At 40.9% G+C, this 22,167-nt stretch overlaps 1 protein-coding gene across 1 annotated transcript in view; it reads left to right on the top strand.

Moving 5' to 3' along the window:
- The window catches only part of LOC124623027 (bumetanide-sensitive sodium-(potassium)-chloride cotransporter), a 239,889-nt gene that overhangs the window by 196,987 nt on the left and 20,735 nt on the right, over positions 1-22,167 (top strand). The window contains exons 13-14 of the mRNA XM_047148819.1: positions 13,506-13,747; positions 19,600-19,726. Of these exons, the coding sequence (XP_047004775.1) occupies positions 13,506-13,747; positions 19,600-19,726 (369 nt within the window). The remainder of the gene's footprint in view (positions 1-13,505; positions 13,748-19,599; positions 19,727-22,167) is intronic.

The raw sequence follows: 22,167 nt of genomic DNA, 5'->3' as shown, positions 1-22,167 counted from the left end.
AATAAAAAGCGATGCCATTCATCAGCATTCCATGACACAACTCCAAACACAGCCATTTCTGGTATATTGTTAATGGCAGCCTATGCATGTGGTGGAACTGCACTAGTTTCACTGCTGGTCTCCGACCAGTGATGCACGATGACACAAAATGTTGAAGGGACCCAATTACTTGTCCTCAGATGGCAGGCACACAGGTAAAATGGGGGATCACACTCTGCTAGTTGCATAATATGACAAACCTCCCATGTGGTAGTCAGATGTGGTTGACTGGCTTCACGTGCCCCTGCACTCCAACAGCTGGCCACGGTCACATACAATTGCCTGTCAAATCCGAATATTGCACACTTCAACCTTCTGACGAAATGGAGACCCATAACGAGGCCCCCTTTCAAACTCTGCCCGGTGCTAGTAATGCTGCGTCACACCTGTATGTGGCATCTCCATCTTTTTTGCAATGACTACTCAATGGCTGACATTGTTCATGCTCCTTATACACCCTAACAGGCCAGGTAACAATGCTAAACGCAAACAACAATAATACGCTCTTGTAGCCATCCTGCCTGTTACAGAGAATTAGAACTCTAATTATTTATGTAACCACTGATGGTGTGTACATCAATGAAGTTATATTAACATCCAACCATGTCTCCTGGATGCTTCACTTTTATTGTAAGCCTGTGTAAATAACAAATGCAATAAGATATGAACTGAACTGAACTGAACTCCATTCGAACAGGCCTCAAAAGACCCAGCGGTACTGACCGACCACCGTGTCATCCTCAGCCAGACACAGATATGGAGGGCCATGAGGTCAACAACCCATTCTCCCAACCATTGTCACTTTTGTGACTGGAGCTGCGACTCCTCAGTCAAGTAGCTTCTCAATTGGCTCACAAGGGCTGCAAGCACCCCACTTGCCAACAGCACTTGGCAGACCCCATCCAACTTCAGTGGTCTAACGGGAACTGGTGTTACCACTGCGACAAGGCCATTGACTAATAAGTTATTCATCTTTGAAAATATACATTAGGTAGCTAGATAATTTGATAATATGAGGTTTATTCAAATGAAACCTGGTCAGTGTGTGTACCTTTGCCTTACAAGTAAGGCGGCACCACATAACTGCGGGTATGGTGGCGCAATCTATTGGTAGAGAGACTGACGTGTGCGCAAAGTTTGATGTTGCATAGCGCCAATGTGGTTTTATGCCGAAGAGAAGGTGGTCACACAAGTTATCGCCCACTACCAAACATGCAGGCAAGTAAGCAGGAAGAACAAGGAGTGATTCAATTTTTGCCAGCGGAGGGAGTTGGCGGCTGTGAAATGTATCGACAGATGAAGGCTGTTTACTGTGTCATTCGAGTGTTGTGGAATGGTGCAAATGATTCATTGAGGGGCGTGATTCACTGGAAGAAGATGCATGTCCTGAGGAGGCTCAGTGTGTTATCACATTGCAAATGTGTGCGGAAGTGAATGATTTAGTCTTGGACAACCGCAGAATCACCGTGGATGAGGTCCATCAGTTACTGGGTATTAGCGTGGTCACTGCCCACAGCATAATGCATCAACACTTGAACTTTCAAAAAATCTGTGTGCAGTGGGTTCCCCACCATCTGACCATCGAACAGCGCAATATCAAATGACGCTGTCTTTGAGTCACCTGCAATGTTATCACTGTGAGGAATATGGCTTTCTGCCATGTATTGTCACAGGTGATGAAACATGGTGTCACCATTTTGAACCAGAAAGCAAGCATCAGAGCAAGCAGTGGAAACATCCAACTTCACCACCTCCAAAGAAATCAAAGGCCATGCGTATCAGTTCTGGTAAGGTCATGATGTCATTTTTTTTACCACAAGGGCCAACTGCTTGTCAAGTTACTTGAATGGGGAACCACCATCAATGCCCAGTGTTATCAAGCCACTTTACAGTACCTTAGATGAGCCATCAAGTCGAAATGCCAATGCATGTTGTCCAGTCGTGTTATCCTCCTGCAATGGCCAATGTGGTGAAGACGACATTGCAGTAGTTTTGGTGGAAATGCTGGAACATCCACCATATAGTCCCAACCTTTCACCATGTGACTTTCTTGTGTCTGGCTCTCTAAAACAAGCTATTCGCGGACATCGATTCGCAACAGACGACAAAGTATGTGACTGGGTCCAGGCCTGGATCCAACAGCAGCCTACTAGCTTCTTCAAGGATGGAATCGACTGGCTAGTGTAGCAATGGGATAAATGTCCCAACAGTTTTGGCGACTATTTTTGAGTATGTGTACAACTACATTTTTGAGTTAATAAAATCATTACCATTACTTTACACTAGTGACCAGATTTCATTTGAATGTCCCTTATATATGAACATAAAGAAGTACTGCAGTGAGTTCAGGAATTCCAAGATATGACATGACAAATCTGAAACTTATCATCTTCCAAAACATTTGATATAACTTTGACCTTAATTAAATTTAAGAACAGATACAGAGATGACATACAATTCGTGAATTTCTATTACCTATTATATGTGATCTTTATAGTAGACAGAGATTTTAAAATTATAATCCATTGCTGCAGAGTAGCTGTAGTAACTGCCTGCAGACAGTACACTAACTGATCAAAAATATCCTGATAAATATGAGTGGACATTATATGGATGTGTCTACCCTTCACCTTTATGATCACTTGTACTCTGCAATGGACATTTTCAGTGAGGTATCTGAATGTCTGTGGAGGAATGGCAGCCCATTCTTATTCAATAGCTGAGACCAGAGAAGGTACTGATGTTGGACCCTGGGGTCTGGAGCAAAGTCGACATTATAACTCATCCCAAAGTTGTTCCACTGGGTTCGTGTCAGTACTTTTAGCAGGCCAGTTCACTTCTGTAATGTTACTGTCCATGAACATCATCTCACAGATACTGTCTTACAGGGTGGTTTCTCTATGATTGCAGGACAACGAAATTTTGTGGATACATTTGTAAGGACATGCAGAAGACAAATAACAAAATAAACCATTGAAGGAAGCATTTTAATTTCCGCATGAAATGGTATATTTGTTAATTGTGTGCCATGTTTCCATTCCAGGTTACAAATCCTGTACAGTGTGATGACTACCTGCATCCACAGCAGCCTGGAAACACCATTTCACAGTTGTTCACAGCACTTTTCAAATGGCGGACTATGAAATGTTCAGCAGTCATGATACAGCTTGTGCATTGCTTAAGATTGTGCATTGCAGCTAGTATTCTCAGACATGGCAATTTGTGGCACAGTTGGTCATCAGCCTCTCCCAGGAGCAATTCCAAAATCACCAGTTAATTCAAACTTTCAGACCATGTTCTTCAACCCAGTGTGAAAAGAGATCCCCTCCATATTCTATTAATGCATTGATACTTGTGAAGAGCAACAAAAATATTGCTTTTGTTTCCATAGAAGAGCTTTACAGGTAAACCCTGCTCACTTTGTACAGACCCAAGTTGACTGTCTGTATCTGTAATTCGCACTGATGCTTGTGATTCAACCCACAGAATTTTCAGTAGTAACATACAAAAAGGATAACTGAAATATGTATCTTTTACTTCATGGTAATGTTGGGTGGATCACAATAAATGAATAAAAAGTTAAGATGGAGGCATGGGGGACAAGATGAGAGAGGGAGGAGGGGTGAGGGTGCAAAGTTTAAATCTTCCCACCAGTTACCCTAGCCCTAGTTCACTAGTTCACCACTGACCATAGTAACAATCAGTCTATGCATGTGCACACTTGTGTGTGTGTGTGTGTGTGTGTGTGTGTGTGTGTGTGTGTGTGTGTGTGTGTGTGTACCAGGAGAACTCTGACAAGAACAAACACAAATCAACAAGTACAGGAACTTTTTTGAAAAAAAAAGGAAGAAAGAGAGAGAAGAAAAGAAAATAAGAAGAAGACTGTTTCATTGCTAAGCCAACATCACAACTGACATTATTTCTCTACATCATATCAATAAACCTCAATGTATTCATTTCATAATTAGCTTTCTGATTTCATAAAGGAAAAAGCTTTGTGGCTTTGTGCACATCCATTTTTGCAGTACCTTGCAACATTCTCATCCATCAAAATCTTGGTTTCACACTGGTTTTATTTTATGGGTCAGGACTGTATGGTGGGCACTATAGCATCCCAGAAACAAATCTTAATGTGCTGGACTGTTTTTCAAACTTCATAAGTGCAGGCATTTTTCTGATCCAAAATCTTGTGTTTTGAAAGCTTCCTTCACCTCTTCATTTTAGTATCAGAACTTGCAGTAGCTGAGAGAAGCTATCACTATTTACTCTCCAATGTATTGGTGTGTACTGAATCAGCAGTGAAGTTTGTCTTTTTAACTGCCATAGCCATAAAAGGATGTTTCCAATCACATTCTGCCACTTACTATGTGGTTCATGGTGCTGTCAACCTATGGAGTACAAAACAATGCCTTTACTGAGTGACTTGCCCCCATATTGAAGAGTGTGGGGCTTACTCCATATTTATGTACAAAATATAATTAAACCAAACACCATTTTACTGCAGTATATTGCAGAATATATTAAACTGCACTTGAGAGCAGCATTTTCATTTTAAATAAAAGGATTGGGAGCAGCAGCCACAAAAATCTACAGAGATAAGTCCAGAACATTTGTTTCTAAAAATAATAGTTTTTTTGGACTATGGTTATACAAATACAATCTACAAATTACTATTACTCATGGAAAAATAATGACTTGCCTGCTATCAATAACAAAATTGTCAAAGTTCAAATGGTTCAAATGGCTCTGAGCACTATGGGACTCAACTGCTGAGGTCATTAGTCCCCTAGAACTTAGAACTAGTTAAACCTAACTAACCTAAGGACATCACAAACATCCATGCCCGAGGCAGGATTCGAACCTGCGACCGTAGCGGTCTTGCGGTTCCAGACTGCAGCGCCTTTAACCGCATGGCCACTTCGGCCGGCAATTGTCAAAGTCATTGCCAGGGTTTTCAGTCATCGTTGCTATGAAACAAATGAAATTAGCAGGCATAGTTTGATGAGAGACTGTAGTGCATTTACCAGGGAATGGTCAGGGTGTTGTCAATGAATCTAACAGCATGGCTTCCCATATTTCCCAGCGGTGGCTGTGGGGTCTGCAAAACAGAATATGTGTCCTCTGGCAGTGGCCAAAGCTGGATGGTCTCAGAACTCAACCAGGAAATGTCCCCTTTGCTGTCTCAATGACAAGTCCATTTCCAGAGTGATATCATCTCATTCTCCAGCACTCTCTCCTTGTATGTGTCCATACAGCTGGTAGGCCAGCTAATGTTCTTCTGCTGGCCAGTCAAATAATTGTTAAATATCCTTGTGAACACTTTTGTACTGCCCACAATTCTCACAGTACTAAAGCTAGATCACACGCGGATTTTATTGTAGCTGGAATTCCTTAGCTGAGCAGACAGCATATGTCAATCATATATTCAGTCTGACAGTGTGAGTCTGAGCTCCTTTCACACTTTTCAATAGCGGACACATCACTTGCAGTGTGTCAGGAATTTTTACTCTTCTGACATACAATAGCAGCTGGGTGAGAGCATCAGGCATGTGCATTTCACCAGGGGCAGCCAGGTCCTGGAGGTGGTCAGGCTCCTTCCTCCTGTCCATTGTATACTGGGAATGTGACATCTAAGATTGAATATGTTACAAAATGTTCATCAACAATGGAGAATTTTCCAATAGGTGATTTAGTATGCCTTATAATTTTGCTCTTCTGGCAAGCAGTACATGCCTTACTCCATTGCTACATACCTACCTTCAAGTTCGGCAAGACAGATTTGGACTATATAAGCTTCACTGAAGATCTCACACTCACATGAGACACCTTATGTTAATGCATAAAAACTTTGACCCTAAATTGGTTGAAAATATTTGGAAAATGGTTTCAATTTATATACCACACCATAATCTTGATCCACTAAGAGTATAGAACTGCTTAAATTTCGGTGAGGCACTGCCAGTTGACTTGAGATCTTGAAGTTCTTCATCTTTCTATCATGGAATAGGTATATCATTGTAGACCATCAGGTTTCATTTTTCCGATCTTAACAGATGATCTGCCACTACATTTACTGTACCAGATACATGATACAAATCAGTTGTGAACTCAGAAATGTAGTAGAGATAATGGAGTTGCAATATTGAAACCTTCTCATTCTTCTGTTTGAGTATTTAAGTTTATGGGGCATGACCTGTGTAGACAGAATATGTTTTTCCTCAAAGCAGATATTGGAAATAATTTATTACTAAATAAATACTGACTGAGCAAAGTGGCACAGAAGTTAACACACTAGACTTGCAGCTGGGAGGACAACATTTGAAATTTCTGTCTCGCCATTCAAATTTAGGTTTTCCACAATAAATCTAAATGCCAGGCAAATGTTGGGATGCTCCTTTTGCAAAGGACATGACGGATTTCCATCTCCACCCTTTTGTAATTAGATCTTATGCTCTATCTGTAATGCTTATACTGTTAATGGGATGTAAAACTTTACTCTCATTTCCTTTCTTCCTAAATAAATACTGAGAGGTTTCCTGTCCTAAGTGGAATAATTATCCTGGATAAGAGGAAACTTCTTTGAAAAGAAATCAACAGGTTTCCAGATCCCACCTTGTTTCAGTTGTAGGGCTGCACCTGCAGCAAAGTTTGTTGCACCCACAAACAATGCAAGTTCATGCTTCACATTTGGGAAACTTAATAGTTTAGCTTGTGTCAGGTTTTCCTTGCAATTTCCAAATTGTTCAGTTGCTTCTGGATACCAGTTGACATCCCTTCTGCCATTTTTCTTACTTCACATCAGATAGCCATTTAGAAGAGCTTGGTTTTATGCAGCTTATTGTAGGTGACAGACATATAAGTTGAACTAGCCAAGAATTGCAATTGTTTCAATGTTTCTGGACAAGGTGTCTTTACTATGGTTGTTATTCTATCAAAGCCTGGTTTGATGCTTTCTGGCATAATGAAGTGTTGCATTTTAAATATGTTCACTTTATTCACAACATTTCATAATATAATGTACAATGGCACATAACAGCCCACGAAAACACTGAAAGGCAAAATCAAGGAAGAATTATATAATACAAAGAATAAACATGCATCAGTAGTCATGCTGTGAAGGGCAAATGCTTTGTGTCTTGATCACATTGGACATTGGGGTGCACAATCGCTTCATCACCCCCCCCCCCCCCCCCCCTCAAGTTTTAACAAAATATTCTGTTGAAGCACACATGTTGGCAAAATCTGCTGTCACACAATCTGGACAACTGGACAAGATTGCTGTTGACTCATCAGGTTTGTTGTCCGATGTCTCTTGTGGCTTGTTCATGACGGGCAGTGGAGTGGCGGACAATTCTGTCATTTCCGTGGTAGATCCACCATGTGATCTGTTTGTAACAGCTGAGGAAGTGCAGAAATTTGGTTGAAGGGAGTCAACATAGACTGTAGCTGGATTACCAATAATACCAATCTTAAACATAGTCTCAACCCAGCTGAGGACTGCATGAAGTCCATCCTACAGTGGCTGTAGAGGCTTGTGCACAGTAGACTGTCACACTTCCAAAGGTCAGTGAAGATAAAATGGTGGTGAGACTGTTGGTCTCTCATTGTAATAGTATGTAGTTGCCACATTTGTGAATGCAGATTGTGGATGAAGTCGAATACCCTTATAAAGCCATTTGGAATGTTGCCAAGGAACTCACTAGGCAGTAGAATTGGTTGACCATCTGTGAGATCTGCTTCTGCAGCTCTTAGATCTTCCTAGATGGACACATGGAGGACCAGGAAGACAACTGGCAGTGTTTCCAAAGCTGTGACTCAGGCACTGAAGGGATACTTTTAATTGTTGGTGCAGACATTCAGTTAAACCATTAAAGTGATACACTATAGTGTGGATATGTTTCATGCTTATTAAGATGTCGAGTACTTTAAACAGGTAAAAATTGCCTGCCTTGGTCAGTAGTTATACAAAAGGGTACTCTAAAATGATAAATCTGTCTGTGAAAGAATGGGGTAGCAATTGGTTCAGTGGTGATGTCAACCATGGGAAAAATGAGTGAAGCAGTCAATGCCAGTTAGGCAGTAAGTGTACCCTTCAAAATATGGTAAAGGTCCAACAATTTCCAGGTGTGTATAGTTGAATCATTGGTTTGGTGGGATGAATGTGGCAAGAGGTGCACTGACATGATGAGTGATTTTATTTCACTGACAGCCCACGCACTGGTGTACAAGTGCCTTGCAGTCTTTGTCTATATTTGGCCACACAAAAACTCGCTTAACCAGGTTTGTCCCACCATGGACCCCTGGCTGAGGCAAATCATGCAACTATGTAACTGAAACTTCCTGGCAGATTAAAACTGTGTGCCCGACCGAGACTCGAACTCGGGACCTTTGCCTTTCGCGGGCAAGTGCTCTGCCAACTGAGCTACCGAAGCACGACTCACGCCCGGTACTCACAGCTTTACTTCTGCCAGTACATCGACTCCTAGTATGCAACTATGTAATTGCCTGGTGTAAAAAGTTAGTTATCACAAATGGTCATGCCTTTGATGTAGAAACATCACAATACAACAATAAGATTGACAGTGGTGGGACATGATGAAACTGTATACCAAAAGGCTGCCAGTAAATCTTGCAACTCATTGTTGAACTGCTGTGCATGTAATTGCTTTTGCATGGGAGAGAGGGAGCATCTGCTGGTATATTCAACTCTTCCGTAATGTGGACGGTGAGTCATGAATTGCCCCATGTAGTCCAAAAGGTGCATTTGACATGCCAATACTTTGTCTGGTCTCTCATGGAAAGCATACATCAATAGCATGTGGTCAGTGACCATCGTAAATTGTTGATCTATGAGAATATGACAGACTCTCTTAATGGAAGCATACACTGCATACAACTTGTGATCATACGTTGACTAGCTCTGCTGCAACAGTGTCTCTTCTGGCTGAAGAATGCTCAGGCCTTCTGTCTTGATCTATTTGTTTCTTAAGTACAGCACCTATTGTAATCATAGATGTATCAAATATTAGAGTGAGAAGCGCTTGTGGAACAGGGTGTGATAATGCAGCCTCAGTGATAGCGGTCTTCAGTTTGATAAAGGCTTTCTCAGCCTCAATACTCCACGTCAGTTTGTCATTCAGTTTCGGTGAAGTTCACAAGAGTTTGTTCAGTGGAATGACCAAGAGCATATGGTTGCATATGAAATGATAACAGACATTAGTGATGATGAGGACTCATCACAACTCATGAACTGTTGCAAGTAGTGGGAAGTTAGTTATGGCTTCTGATTTCTCCCGTGGTGACCATATTCCTTGAGTGTATAGCTGATGCAGCCCCAGAATCTGACTTCTGCTGCTTCAAACATGCATTCCAATGGATTTGTGAATAATCCGTATGAACAGAGGCCAGTACAGATTTGGCATAAATGTTCCTGCTTTTCCATTTCAAGGCTAGACATCGTCAGTCTAGATACAGAAGAAGTTGAAAGCATGCATAACTTTGTTGATAAAGTTCTGAAAGCGTGCAGCATTCCGTAGCCCAAAAGGCATCCTAGTAAATTCGAAATGACCAAATTGAGTACCAACAGTGGTTTTTAACTACACTATGTGATCAAAAGTATCTGCACACCCCTAAAAAACATATGTTTTCATATTAGGTGCATTGTGATGCCACCTACTGCCAGCTACTCCATATCAGCCATGTCAGTAGTCATTAGATATTGTGAAAGAGCAGAATGGGGTGCTCCGAGGAACTCATGGACTTCAAACATGGTCAGGTGATTGGGTGTCACTTGTGTCACACATCTGTACACGAGATTTCCATACTCCTAAACATCCCTAGGTCCTCTGTTTCTGATGTGGTAGTGAAATGGAAACAGGAAGGGACACGTACAGCACAAAAGTGTACTGGCCGACCTCGTCTGTTGACTGAAAGAGACCACCGACAGTTGAAGAGGGTCGTAATGTGTAATAGGCAGACATCTAGCCAGACCATCACACAGGAATTCCAAACTGCATCAGGATCCAGTGCAAGTAATATGACAGTTAGGTGGAAGGTGAGAAAACTTGGATTTCATGGTTGAGCAGCTGCTCATAAGCCACACATCATGCCGGTAAATGGCAAATGACACCTCACTTGGTGTAAGGAGCGTAAACATTGGACAGTTGAACAGTGGAAAAATGTTGTGTGGAGTGACAAATCAAGCTACACAATGTAGCGATCCGATGGCATGGTGTGGGTATGGCGAATGCCCAGTGAACATCATCTGCCAGCATGTGTAGTGCCAACAGTAAAATTTGGAGGTGGTGGTGTTATGGTGTGGTCATGTATTTCATGGAGGGGGCTTGCACCCTTGTTTTGCATGGCACAATCACAGCACAGGCCTACATTGATGTTTTAAGCACCTTCTTGCTTCCCACTGTTGAAGAGCAATTTGGGGATGGCAATTGCATCTTTCAACATGATCGAGCACCTGTTCATAATGCACAGCCTGTGGTGGAGTGGTTACATGACAATAATGTCCCTGTAATGAACAGGCCTGCACAGAGTCCTGACCTGAATCCTGTAGAACACCTTTGGGATGTTTTGGAATGCCGACTTTGTGCCAGGCCTCACCGACCAACATCGATACCTCTCCTCAGTGCAGGACTCCATGAAGAATGGGCTGCCATTCCTGCACCTGATTGAACATATGCCTGTGAGAGTGGAAGCTGTCATCAAGGCTAAGGGTGGGCCAACACCGTATTGAATTCCAGTATTACTGATGGAGGGTGCCATGAACTTGTAAGTCATTTTCAGCCAGGTGTCCAGATATTTTTGATCACATAGTGTATATCTTCTGAAGCAACAGGTATTTGATAAAATGCATGTACTAAGTCTAATGTGAAAAGACATGCTTACCGTGGATGTTAAAATTAAAATCTTCAGTGTGTGGGACTGGATTATTATTACCAGCTACTGATTGACATGTGACAGCTTCCTTGAGCAAGCATGAAGAAAACACTTGCTTTGCTTCTTTCAGTTTCTCCAGTGTTAAGCAATGAGGTCAAGCGTGAATCAGCAGATCTGGCATTGTTAGTATGTATTGCATTATTGAAAGCTGTACCAGTGCTAATGCGGGCAGATGCCTTGTAATCTCCGAGAACTGCTTAAGGAGTTCTAAATACAGAAAATCACCTGTGATCATTTGTACAGCAGTGTCATCAACACAGCATAAGCATCCATAGCTGGCTAAATTACTGGTAATGTCGAGGAGGTGACAATGATAAAGGCCCAGCAGCACTCCCTAAATTGACAAAAAGTCTGCTCTGAGGATATGGAGCACAACATCTGCCACTCAAACTTCTGACAGAGGCCTAAGTTTAGTGACACTGTCACACCTGGACTGTAGAACATTGATGGCAAAGAGGCAACAGTCATCACTGATGCAGTGAGGCAGATGAAAAGATGGGTACACTGATTTGTCATCACTTGTGTCCACTAGAAATTGCAGTTTTGTGTAGTGCTCTGTGGCAGTTGATGGCTGCTGTTTGGAGAGCCAGTCACTGTCATTACTGACTACCATGCACATTTCCCATCTCTCACAGGGAACTGCATTTCCATGCATCAGAACCAAACCACCTATGGTACCTACAAATCTGAAGATGATTGGCTGCATTTCCTCGGTTAGCAGTGACACTGTGATTGGTGACTCTAATGCTTTGTTTGCAGAACAGTGACTTGCACAGTTAGTTCAGTGATTTGTACTTGTAGTGAGTTATGAGTACTGTCTGACTGTAGGCATACAGCTGTTGCACATGTGGATGGGTACATCTCTGTGATGCAGTCTGCAGTTTTTGCAAGTGTGCCAAGATCACTGATGTATACTGTCACTATCTTCTGCTCATCTGGTGGTAGGTGTGACAGCCAGATATTCCATAGAATGTCTTCACTGACAGTGTTACTTGCTCGAGTCCACAGGTGATGCAGCAACTGTGAAGGGGTGCACCACCTAACTCCTCAGTACGAAGTATCTTTCCTAGACATTTTGTTTTGGACTGTGACAAGTGGGTGATTAAGGTGTTTTTAATGGACGAGTAACAATCAGTGCTCAGCAGTGAATCCAACATGTCCTGTATTTCTGTAGCCATATCTTCATTCAACGCAGTGATACCGTAACTGTACTTAGCTTTATTGGCAGCTATGTGAGTTAGTGCAAGCTGGCTGTCAACTTGTGCAAACCACAAGACTGTGTTTCACAGCCAGAGTTGTGGTGCTTTGATGTCACTTGGGTAATTAGTGTGCTCAAAGGCATGTCAACAGTTGGTGGCAGGTCCTGCGTTGCAAAATTATGATTCAGTATAAGAAAGGTGTTTGGTATAATTGCTGCGGTTGTTTCATGTTTGACATTTGAAGCGACACTGTACAAAGTGTCAGTTAATGACAGAGATCGAGTTGGGGTCACCAGAAAACTGGGGTTTACATATGGTCATATTATTGGAAACTTTTAATAATAAAAGGTACAAGGGCACACAATAGCCTGAAAAAAAGGAATAATTGTATAAACAAAGAATAAATGTGTCAGCAGTCATGTTGTGGAGCATAAACAATTTGTTTCTTTAGCATGTTTGACAATGTGGTGCATGATCACTTCAGATGTATCACAAAGAGCTTATTTTCTGAGTGCCAAACATTGATTTGCCAACATTAATCCTTCTACCTGTTACATGCTGCAAGTGTTCTCCTTCTGAACTAGATACCATCAGTGTGTCATTTATGCAGGCAAAACAGAAATCTTATCCTTGGAGTACTTCATTAATGAATCTTTGAAAAGTGCTAGGTGCAGTCCTAAGTCCAAACAGCATAAACTTAAGTTCATGAAGGCCAAGTGGAATGATAATTGCCGTTTTTGTATATCTTCTTCTGCTAGTGGTATTTGATAGTAAGCTTTCAAAAGATCAAACTACTTAAAAAATGTTTTCTTGCCAGAAAGGATTAAGTTGACTTCATCTGTTCATGGAATTTGTGGAACTGTATAATGGTCTGGAATGGCACAGTCATGAAGACAGAACTAATTTCCACAAACATGTTATTTGATGTACTAACCGTATGTTGTGTAATGGCCGTTGTGATTTAGACACCCCCCCCCTCCCTCCCCCTCCCCCCTCCTCTCTCTCTCTCTCTCTCTCTCTCTCTCTCTCTCTCTCTCTCTCTCTCTCTCTCTCTCTCTCTGTACCAAGAAAATTATGACAAATAGAATTCCACCCCATTACTCATGTTGGTACCACCTATTGTCTATCACAGTTGTCAAGACTATATTATTACAACAGTCAATAATATAAATGTTGTTACCTCATTTTATTAGGCACAAGTCCTTCTGTAGTCTTCTGGATGACATACTTATTTGTTGATATCTGCAGGAATTCTTTAACAACTCCTCTCTTACATCTGATAACTGTCATCTTAAGAAATAATTTTTCTCCTCACAGCCATGCTTTCGACAACCGCATGGCGGCAACAATTCTGCGCATGCGTGCTGGCCTGGACTACTCACGACTGATAGAAGAGATTGAAGAGAAGGACAAGGATCATGGCAGCCTCTCAGCAACAGTTCTGCGGCGTGCTGACTCTTCACTTGTCTACTTGCCATCCCATGGCTCCGACTCAGACCTCAGCAATACAAGAGTCCTTGCTGCATCTGCCTCACAACTGTCAGTCATCTCCAGTGCTGGTTAGTGAAGCACTTCACCATCTTTGGTGTGATTATTTCTGGAAATAAATTTAGGTACAGCTGTCAATAGTAGTATAGTAAGTAGTGAGAAAAGTTCCCTCACTTGTCTAGTATGCTTGGAGTGCCAAATATGTGTCATTGACAAGTGTAATATGTGTACTATTACAGCACTTACATTATCCTTCCAATGAAGAATGACTTTTTGGGAAAGTCAGTCAACTGACTTAAACTGTATGTGCTGTAAAACACATTCTGTGGTCTTATTGTGTGATGAGTTTTTTGTTCTCGTAATGTCTACACATGGCAGCACAGAGGGATGTTGCAACTCATTACAAAGTGTTGCTGTAGACAATGAATAAAACTGTATTGCCCCTGAAACAGAACCATGTCATAGACTGTAGGAGAGCTGTTATTGAAATACATGATACAACGTTACTCACAGCCAGCTTCCAGAAGAAGACTAAATAGCATTAGCTGCTGTTAGTTAATAGAGGAATATTTTGTTGTTGAAGTTTGTAATGGAATCAGAGAGTTGGATGCTGAAAGCAGAGGTAATAGCTCACTACACTGGGTGCTCTAAGCCTGTAACCAGCCAAAAGTTATGTCCAAGAGCCTTACTGATTAAATTCAAATATATTAACACCAGTTATATCAATAATTTTCTGTTTCATGTAGTTTTCATGAATTATTGGACACAGTCAGTACTCATGGTTAGGTCTAGTAATACACCTTTACAAAATTCCATGCCTCTACTTCTGGAATCAGCAACAGAGCACTCATCACACAATGAGTTTGATTAAAACTGTCACAGAATAAGTACACAGTTCAAGGACTAAAAATGTATGCTATGACAAATAGCTCATTACTAACATCACCAATCTCTTTTTTATATACATTTTGTGACAAAGGAGCTTACTCTTTAATGCCTGTAAAGTAAGTGACAGGAGAACTTTATGTTGTCATATATTGAGTTTCTTCTAGCTTCATTCATGCATGCAGAGTGGGGAGAGTGGCTGGTTGTGTGCCTCTGTATGAGCTGTAATCAGTCTACTTTATTTTCATGGTATCTGTGGGAATGATGTACAGCAAATGTGACTAAAGAAAATTTATAGATTCCATTCTAAAAAAAATGTGCTTAGCCTTTTTAAATTACGTATGAAAGTGCCTAATTGACTGCCTGTCAGTTACGCTACTCTCTCCCATAAGGCAAACAGACTTTTCATCATTCTCACTGCTCTTCTTTGTATGGATTTGATGTCCTCTTTTAATCACACCTAGTGTTGATTCCATGCTTGATAATTAGTCCACTTTGGACTACACAAATATTTTATTGAAAACCTCTCTTGGAGAGACATTCTAGTTTCCTAGTATCTTACCATGAACAGCAATAAACAGAAGCCCACCATTTGCTTTATGCATGATTTATGATTCACCTATATGATTGTTTCACTTCATAAATCTAATTGTAGATATTTGTGTGACAAGACCACAGATGTGACTCACTAACCTACAGTCAAAGCACAAGACATTTTTATGTTTCATGAAATGCACACCTTCACTTTTTTCTAGATTAAGTGCTAGTTCTAATCGGTATCAGTTTCATATTCTGTCCAAATCCAGCTGAATAAAGGCATAGGTTCAATTTCTTGATGAGTTTACCGCATAAATAAACATATATTCTGCCGGAAGTCTAGGATTGGTAATCACTCAACCACAAAGTCCCCCTTTGATTGTTGGACACTAATAAGTCAGCAGCCACAAGAACAAGAATTTGCAGGAAATGATTCACACTTTCCCACTGAATGCATGAATAAGACCAGATATTGCTGCAGTGTGCAGAACAACAGTCTCCATCTCTGTTGTCAAATAGCAACTTTCAATTTACAGCACACTGCAATATTGCTGGGAATTCAACACCCATTTATGTAAGGCTTTGAGTAGCATAATCCCCAGGCCATCTGAAAGAACAGCCAACATGATCATTCTGGAACATAAGGTTTGTTTGATCTTCTTGCCAGGAGAACCTAGAAACTTGGATATGTTCATTCCACAGAGACAGACTTTGTCTCTGGGGTGTAGCGATCAACCCATTTCTTGTCCCCATCACAATATACAACAAAAATCCATTTAAATCCTCCTTATTGTGATAGAGGTGATATCGACTGATGCTAATATTTTAAGAAACATGATAGGGAGTTGTAAGTTATGCACTCACTGTACTGCCAGCATGTGGTGGTGGATGATGTCCTCAATAATGTAGTGCATTGGAGGATAGAGTTGGGCAGCATTAGTTATGATGACTTACCAAAGAGTGACAGTCTTGGAATTCACACATTTCATTTTGTGTGTGCAGTCAATGTTGCTGGCATCCTGGCCACTATTCATCTGGCACTTTCTCATCTTTCCTGCTGTTGTGCACTTCATTTAGTATGAATGGGTTCATTATTTGCACACTGCTGTTAATAATCTGCCACATCCTATCAGATAGGTGTCTAGTTTTCTAATTTTTAGATTTTCTCATAGCTTTAAAAGTTAATTCTTTTAGCTTATATTAAAAGGGAGGAATGTAGCAATGTAATCGATAACTGGTTGTAAGGTCATGATATGCTGTTTTGTTCATGGAATTTACTTAATGGATTAAAAGAGATAATGTCTTGAATGTACTCAAACACACTGCCTGCCAAAAAGCATGAAGCACCCAGAAGTGGAGGAGGTAACAAAATGATACTTCATTGGCTGAGAGGGTATGTGATGTTATTTCAGTGATCATGAAATCAAGTCAAATTTACAAAGAACTTAGCAGTATGAGTCCATTTAGCAGTATGACATTGCACCTCACCTGGCCAGGATGCATGCACTGATTCAGTTGGGAATGGTGTCATAAAGTATTGTATTTTCTTCTGAGGCAAGCTGGCACACAACTGTTGTAACTGGCTGGTTGATTTGGGGGGAAGGGAACCAAACAGCAAGGCCATCTGTCCTGTCAGATTTGGAAGCAATTCAGTCATGCCCTATCAAAGAAACTATATCAGCATTTGTCTGAAGTGATTTCCCTAAATCACAGAAAACCTAAATCAGGATGAACCATTGTCCTCCCAGATGTGAGTCAAGTGTGCTAACAACTGCCCATCTCACTCACAAGGGGAGGCCGCCAATTGTGAAATTCAGATTCGATTCATACTGCGCATAATAAAAGCTCATGGCCAGAGGTGTAGTGTGGCAAAGCACCAAGATGCACTTCTCAGCCGTTGTCAAGAAAATCGGCAGTTAAAAGAAACCGTTGCGGTGAAATACTCTCTACGATTAATCATTTTCTACAGCGTCGTGGCGCAGCGGTAAGCACTCGGGATTGTAATCCAGAGGACGCTGGGTCGAATCTCGCGCCATGCAACCTTTTTTTTTTTAAGTATTTGTTTTTTGTAATTCCCGGCAATCAGTTGCAACAATTATGCATATAATAAGTTATTGAAAGTCGTTTGTCATGGAAAAACTGGCGACTTCGAACATCATTCCACAAACAAAGTTGTATTTCACAAATGTTATTAATTGTCTTCATAATGTTAACCACGTATAGTTAACGGAAGACGTAGAGATGATATTGCGAAACGAATACGTATAGCGTAAGTCAAACGTTGGAATTAGAATAGAGACCCCACGAACACAAATTTGCTGTGGCGGGTATGAAATATAAACTCCGTTACCCGCTCGTTACCCTTGAAGGACAGTTGAATGGGCCAAAAGGAGCCGCTACATAACAGCATAGTTACTTGCTAACTTCGAAAGAAGGTAGATGCAGTCCCTAGCGCAACTTATAACATTGTCGAAAATCAGTGCGGACGGGAGAGCTTTGGTACACCCTGTTAAAAAAACGGAAAAATGGAGGCGGTACAATTGGAGAGCGATCCGCCTTCACCAACATGCATAAGCAATTCATTAATAGTATATATATAATATATATTTTACAAAAAACTAATAATAAAAAAACTTGCAAGGCGCAAGACTCGATCCGGCGACCTTCGGATTACGAACCCGACTGCTTACCGCTGCGCCACGACGCTGTAGAAAATTATTAATCGTAGAGAGTATTTCACCGCAACGGTTTCTTTTAACTGTCGATTTTCTCGACAACGGCTGAGAAGTGCATCTTGGTGCTTTGCCACATTACACCTCTGGCCATGAGCTTTTATTATGCGCAGTATGAATCGAATCTGAATTTCACAATTGGCGGCCTCCCCTTGTCAGTGTGTTGTAACTGGTCCTTAATATCCTGGATACTGGCACCAGGATGAAAATGATGTCCAAGTTGCCCCCACACATGTTCTTTTGTGGACATATTTGAGGATTTTACTGGCCACAGAACAAATTCAACATCATACAGACAGTTCATAGGGACATTTGCTATGTGTGAACATGCATTTTCCTTTTGCAAAATGGCACCATGATATTGTCACATGAGAGGTAGGTAATACACAAGGACATAGGATGTCCATGATGTACCATTATGCCATCAGAGCTCCCTCAGTCATTACCAGATGTGAATTAAAGTCATACTCGATGGCTCCCCACACTATGATGTCAGGAGTAACACTGCTGTGCCTTGCCAAAAATAGTGGAAGAAAAGGACCTCTCACCAGGTCACCACTGGTGCTCACTGGGGTAGTGCAAAACCATGATTCACCAGTGAACACAACACCGTGCAACTCCACTCATTAGCTGTCCATTATTCCCAGTTACAGCACCACTCCAAATGCAGCAATTTTCTGTTGTGGTTTAAATGCCAGCCTACACATAGGATACACATTTTCTAGTCTGGGTGGTGCTTGCTCCATCCAAAGGTGTGGGATGATGCAGCATTTTGCAGGAAGTCCGTACCTTGTTCTTGGATGGCAGACACAGGTGTGAAGTGGGTACAATGTGCCTGGTACACTATACATTGATCATCCCTAGCAGTAGTCAGATGTGATCAGCTGGAATCTTGTTGACGAGTGTGCCATCCATCACGTTCCCATTCAACCCAACAATGGGCCGCTGTCACATCTGAATGCCCCACAAATCTGGATATTGCACAAATTAGGCAGCTGACCTAATGGAGACCAACAATAAGGCCCTGTTCAAACTCTTTCAAGCACTGATAATGCTGTCTCATATAAGTATGCAGCATCTTCATGTCCTTCATAGTGACCACTCAATGTCTGACACCGTTCATGTCCCTTATATGCCCTATCAGTCCAGGTAGCAACAGTAAATACCAACAACAACTCACTCTCGTGGCTGTAGTACCTGTTACAGAGAATTGTAACTCTAATTATTTATATACCTGCTGATAGTGTGTAAATGCATGAAGTTCCATTGACTCTAACCGTGTCTTCTGGGTGCTTCAGTTTTTTGTCAGTGAGTATAGCTTTAGAAAAATTTACAGAAAGCCATAATGATGCTGACTTCAGTAAATCAACAGGGTGTCTGAATATGGTAACTACAGGATGCACAAATTCACTACTGTGAATAGACACAAATAAAAGTTCATAACTCATCCTAGCCTCCAGAAATATTATGTACTTTCATATGCATGTATTGTCAGTATTGAAATTTTGCCTCCCAAAAGTAAGTAAAGGCCAGCAGCCATGATGATTGAAACTAAGAAGGAAATTATATAGTATATTTCAGTTTATTAGAGTGGTAAGGACTTTTCAGGCATCCTGTTTGTGTTAGTGTACGAGATAAGGCAGTCAATTTATTTTTTAGTAGAGGGTAGAAATTCCTGCTATCTCATAGTCCACAAATGTTATTTCAAGTCAAAGTCCCACACAATGGATGGAAACCAATGAAATAATTTGCTTTATCATGTGTTGCAGACTCCACAGCTTATCTGCCAACTGACAGCATCACACCAAACCGCCGTTTTAATGTCAACAACCACAGCCCACACTCTGTACTCAAATCGAAGAAAAGGAACCTAGCATCACAGTTTGCTACTGCTTTGTAAGTTGATACCAAAAAATAACTAAATACATTTAACATCAAAGCCACAAATTTTAAGTTGTTGTATGGTTGATCTCCAAAAATGGTTCTATCACAGCTTAATAGTAGAAACATCATTTTCACTAGTTTTCAAAGTATAAGACTAGCTCTTTTCTGAACTCCTAGTGGACTCTATTACCCTTGTGGATGTTATGGGACAGTTGATGGAATTCTAAAACCTATCCTGTTGTCTCTGGCTATATTGCTAGATTGCGAGAAGGGTTTCACTTCTGGTAGTCTAGTATGTGCACCCTGTTCTCAAAATGGACTGCTCCTTAAACTAACAGTATCAACATCTCTGATGTACCGATAGTCTTACACACACACGCACACAAAAAAAATGTCTTTGAAAATTATTTGAAAATGTTGAACTAGATGTTGTCATATGATAGAATGACTATAAAGTGTGTGGTTTGCCTTGCTCAGCACCCATTTTCAATAATGCATTGCCTCAAGGATAGATGAAAATCATAAGTAGTCAGTGGGATGTGGTTTACCTGTCACTTTTTATTGCACTGAGGTAGACTGCATTTTTTGTCCCATGCATCTTCCCACTATCATCTGTTAGAGTCCAGCAACTGCCATCTCCTGCCCTTTCAAATGCAGCATTCATATGATTAATGAACTTAGCTGCAACTACTGGACCACATTTTATGTGGTTATGACAACTAACAAGCTGTCTGTCCACATGAATGGCCACCACCAAACTGTGGCCAAGAGATAGCTGGAGCACCCAGTTGCAGAACATGTCACCCAGCATAAAGTGCTTATTTGAATGACTGCTATACAGCTTGTGCCTCCTGTATTCTTTCCACCAACACCAGCTTTTCTGAATTGTGCCAGTGGGAACTCTCCCTACAAGAAATTCTTCATTTCTGTAACACTACTGGTCCCAACCTTGTCCCTGTCCTCCCTGCCCAGTGCCCAGAGACAGTAGCCAAGTTTGTAACTTGTTGTTGTTGTTATTGTTATTGTTGTTGTTGTGTGAATGAGTGAGAGTTTTACTTCTGAGGAAAGACTTTCTCTTAAATCTTTCTCATTGGGCCTGTCTGCAACTCAGTGCCTCTTCTATGAGGTGAGTGCCTCTTCTATGAGGTGAGTAGCAATGTATCTTTTCTACATTGTTGTTGTTTTCAGTTTACATTTAATTTACACTTTCTTTTTCAAGAGTCACCTAAAAGCATATTTGCAATGGCTTAACTCATGTCAACCACACAATTCAATTTTTCACTTGTCTCATTTTATTTGTCTGCACCAAACTTCCCCAATTCTCTGTTGTTCCCCACATTCACTATTAACTGTATTATTGTCTCCCAATATGATATATTGTAAATAACTGTTCCCCATTATTAAACATTTAATAACATGAAAGTTACATACAGTTGTAGATAAACAGCAGTTGTAGAGTAAGCAGCAGTTTTTGTGTTAACTGAAGAGGCCTGCAAAAGAAAAACTGCTAATCCAAAATAACATATATAGAGTAATTACACAATATATGTTTGGTTAGATTGATATAAAGGAACATTAATGCAACAAGATAAAGCCATTTATATAGTACGCAGTGCTTTCTAGCAGTACATAGGGAACAATTTATTATCATCAAGTGGTGCTTCAAAAACACAACCGATTAAGTTATCAGACACGTCTGAACTAAACTGAGCCCTAGCACTTTCTTCTGCCAGCCTCTTCAATTTTATTATGTCATTTTTACCTCCACAAACATAAATAGTACATATAAATTTGGTATTGGTCAATGTCAGTTTCTAATAGTTGATTCTTGGTGTTAATGTACACCTTGACCTGTGTTCCACATCCCTGAAGTGTGTCCTTCATAATGATATCTCTGGAACATGAACCATCTAATGAACAAATGAAATGAATAAAGTAAATTATTCCCATCACTGAGCTAGATTAATCATCTTTATAAATGTTTTGTCAATCTGCAGTGCATCTTCTGACCAGAAGATGAAATGAGGGTATATACCTTCCAAAACATCATTAATGTATTGGAAACTGATGTGACAAAAACATCTTTATGGAATTAATACATTGTTTCACTCTTATGAAAACGACAATTGCTACTCATCATATAGCGGAGACACTGAATCGCAGATACGCACAACAGAAAGACTGTTAGAAAGTGAGCTTAAGGTCAACAAGGCCTTGTCAAAAATAGACAAAAACAAAAAACGCACTCACAACTCACACTTATGACAACAATCTTTGGCAGCTGACGACAGACTGCATGCAGCAGCACTTGATGGGAGAGGCAACTGAGTGGTGGGGCTAAGGAGGATGCTGTGACGGGGAGGGAGAGGGCTAGCAGGGTAAAAGTGGTGGATGGTAAAGTGCTGCTTGTGGGAGTGAGCAGGGATGATGTGGAGAGAGGGTGGGGCAGCTAG

This window comes from Schistocerca americana, chromosome 7 (assembly GCF_021461395.2).
Source record: "Schistocerca americana isolate TAMUIC-IGC-003095 chromosome 7, iqSchAmer2.1, whole genome shotgun sequence".
Lineage (NCBI taxonomy): Eukaryota > Metazoa > Arthropoda > Insecta > Orthoptera > Acrididae > Schistocerca > Schistocerca americana.
This window is presented reverse-complemented; position numbering and strand designations above follow the sequence as displayed.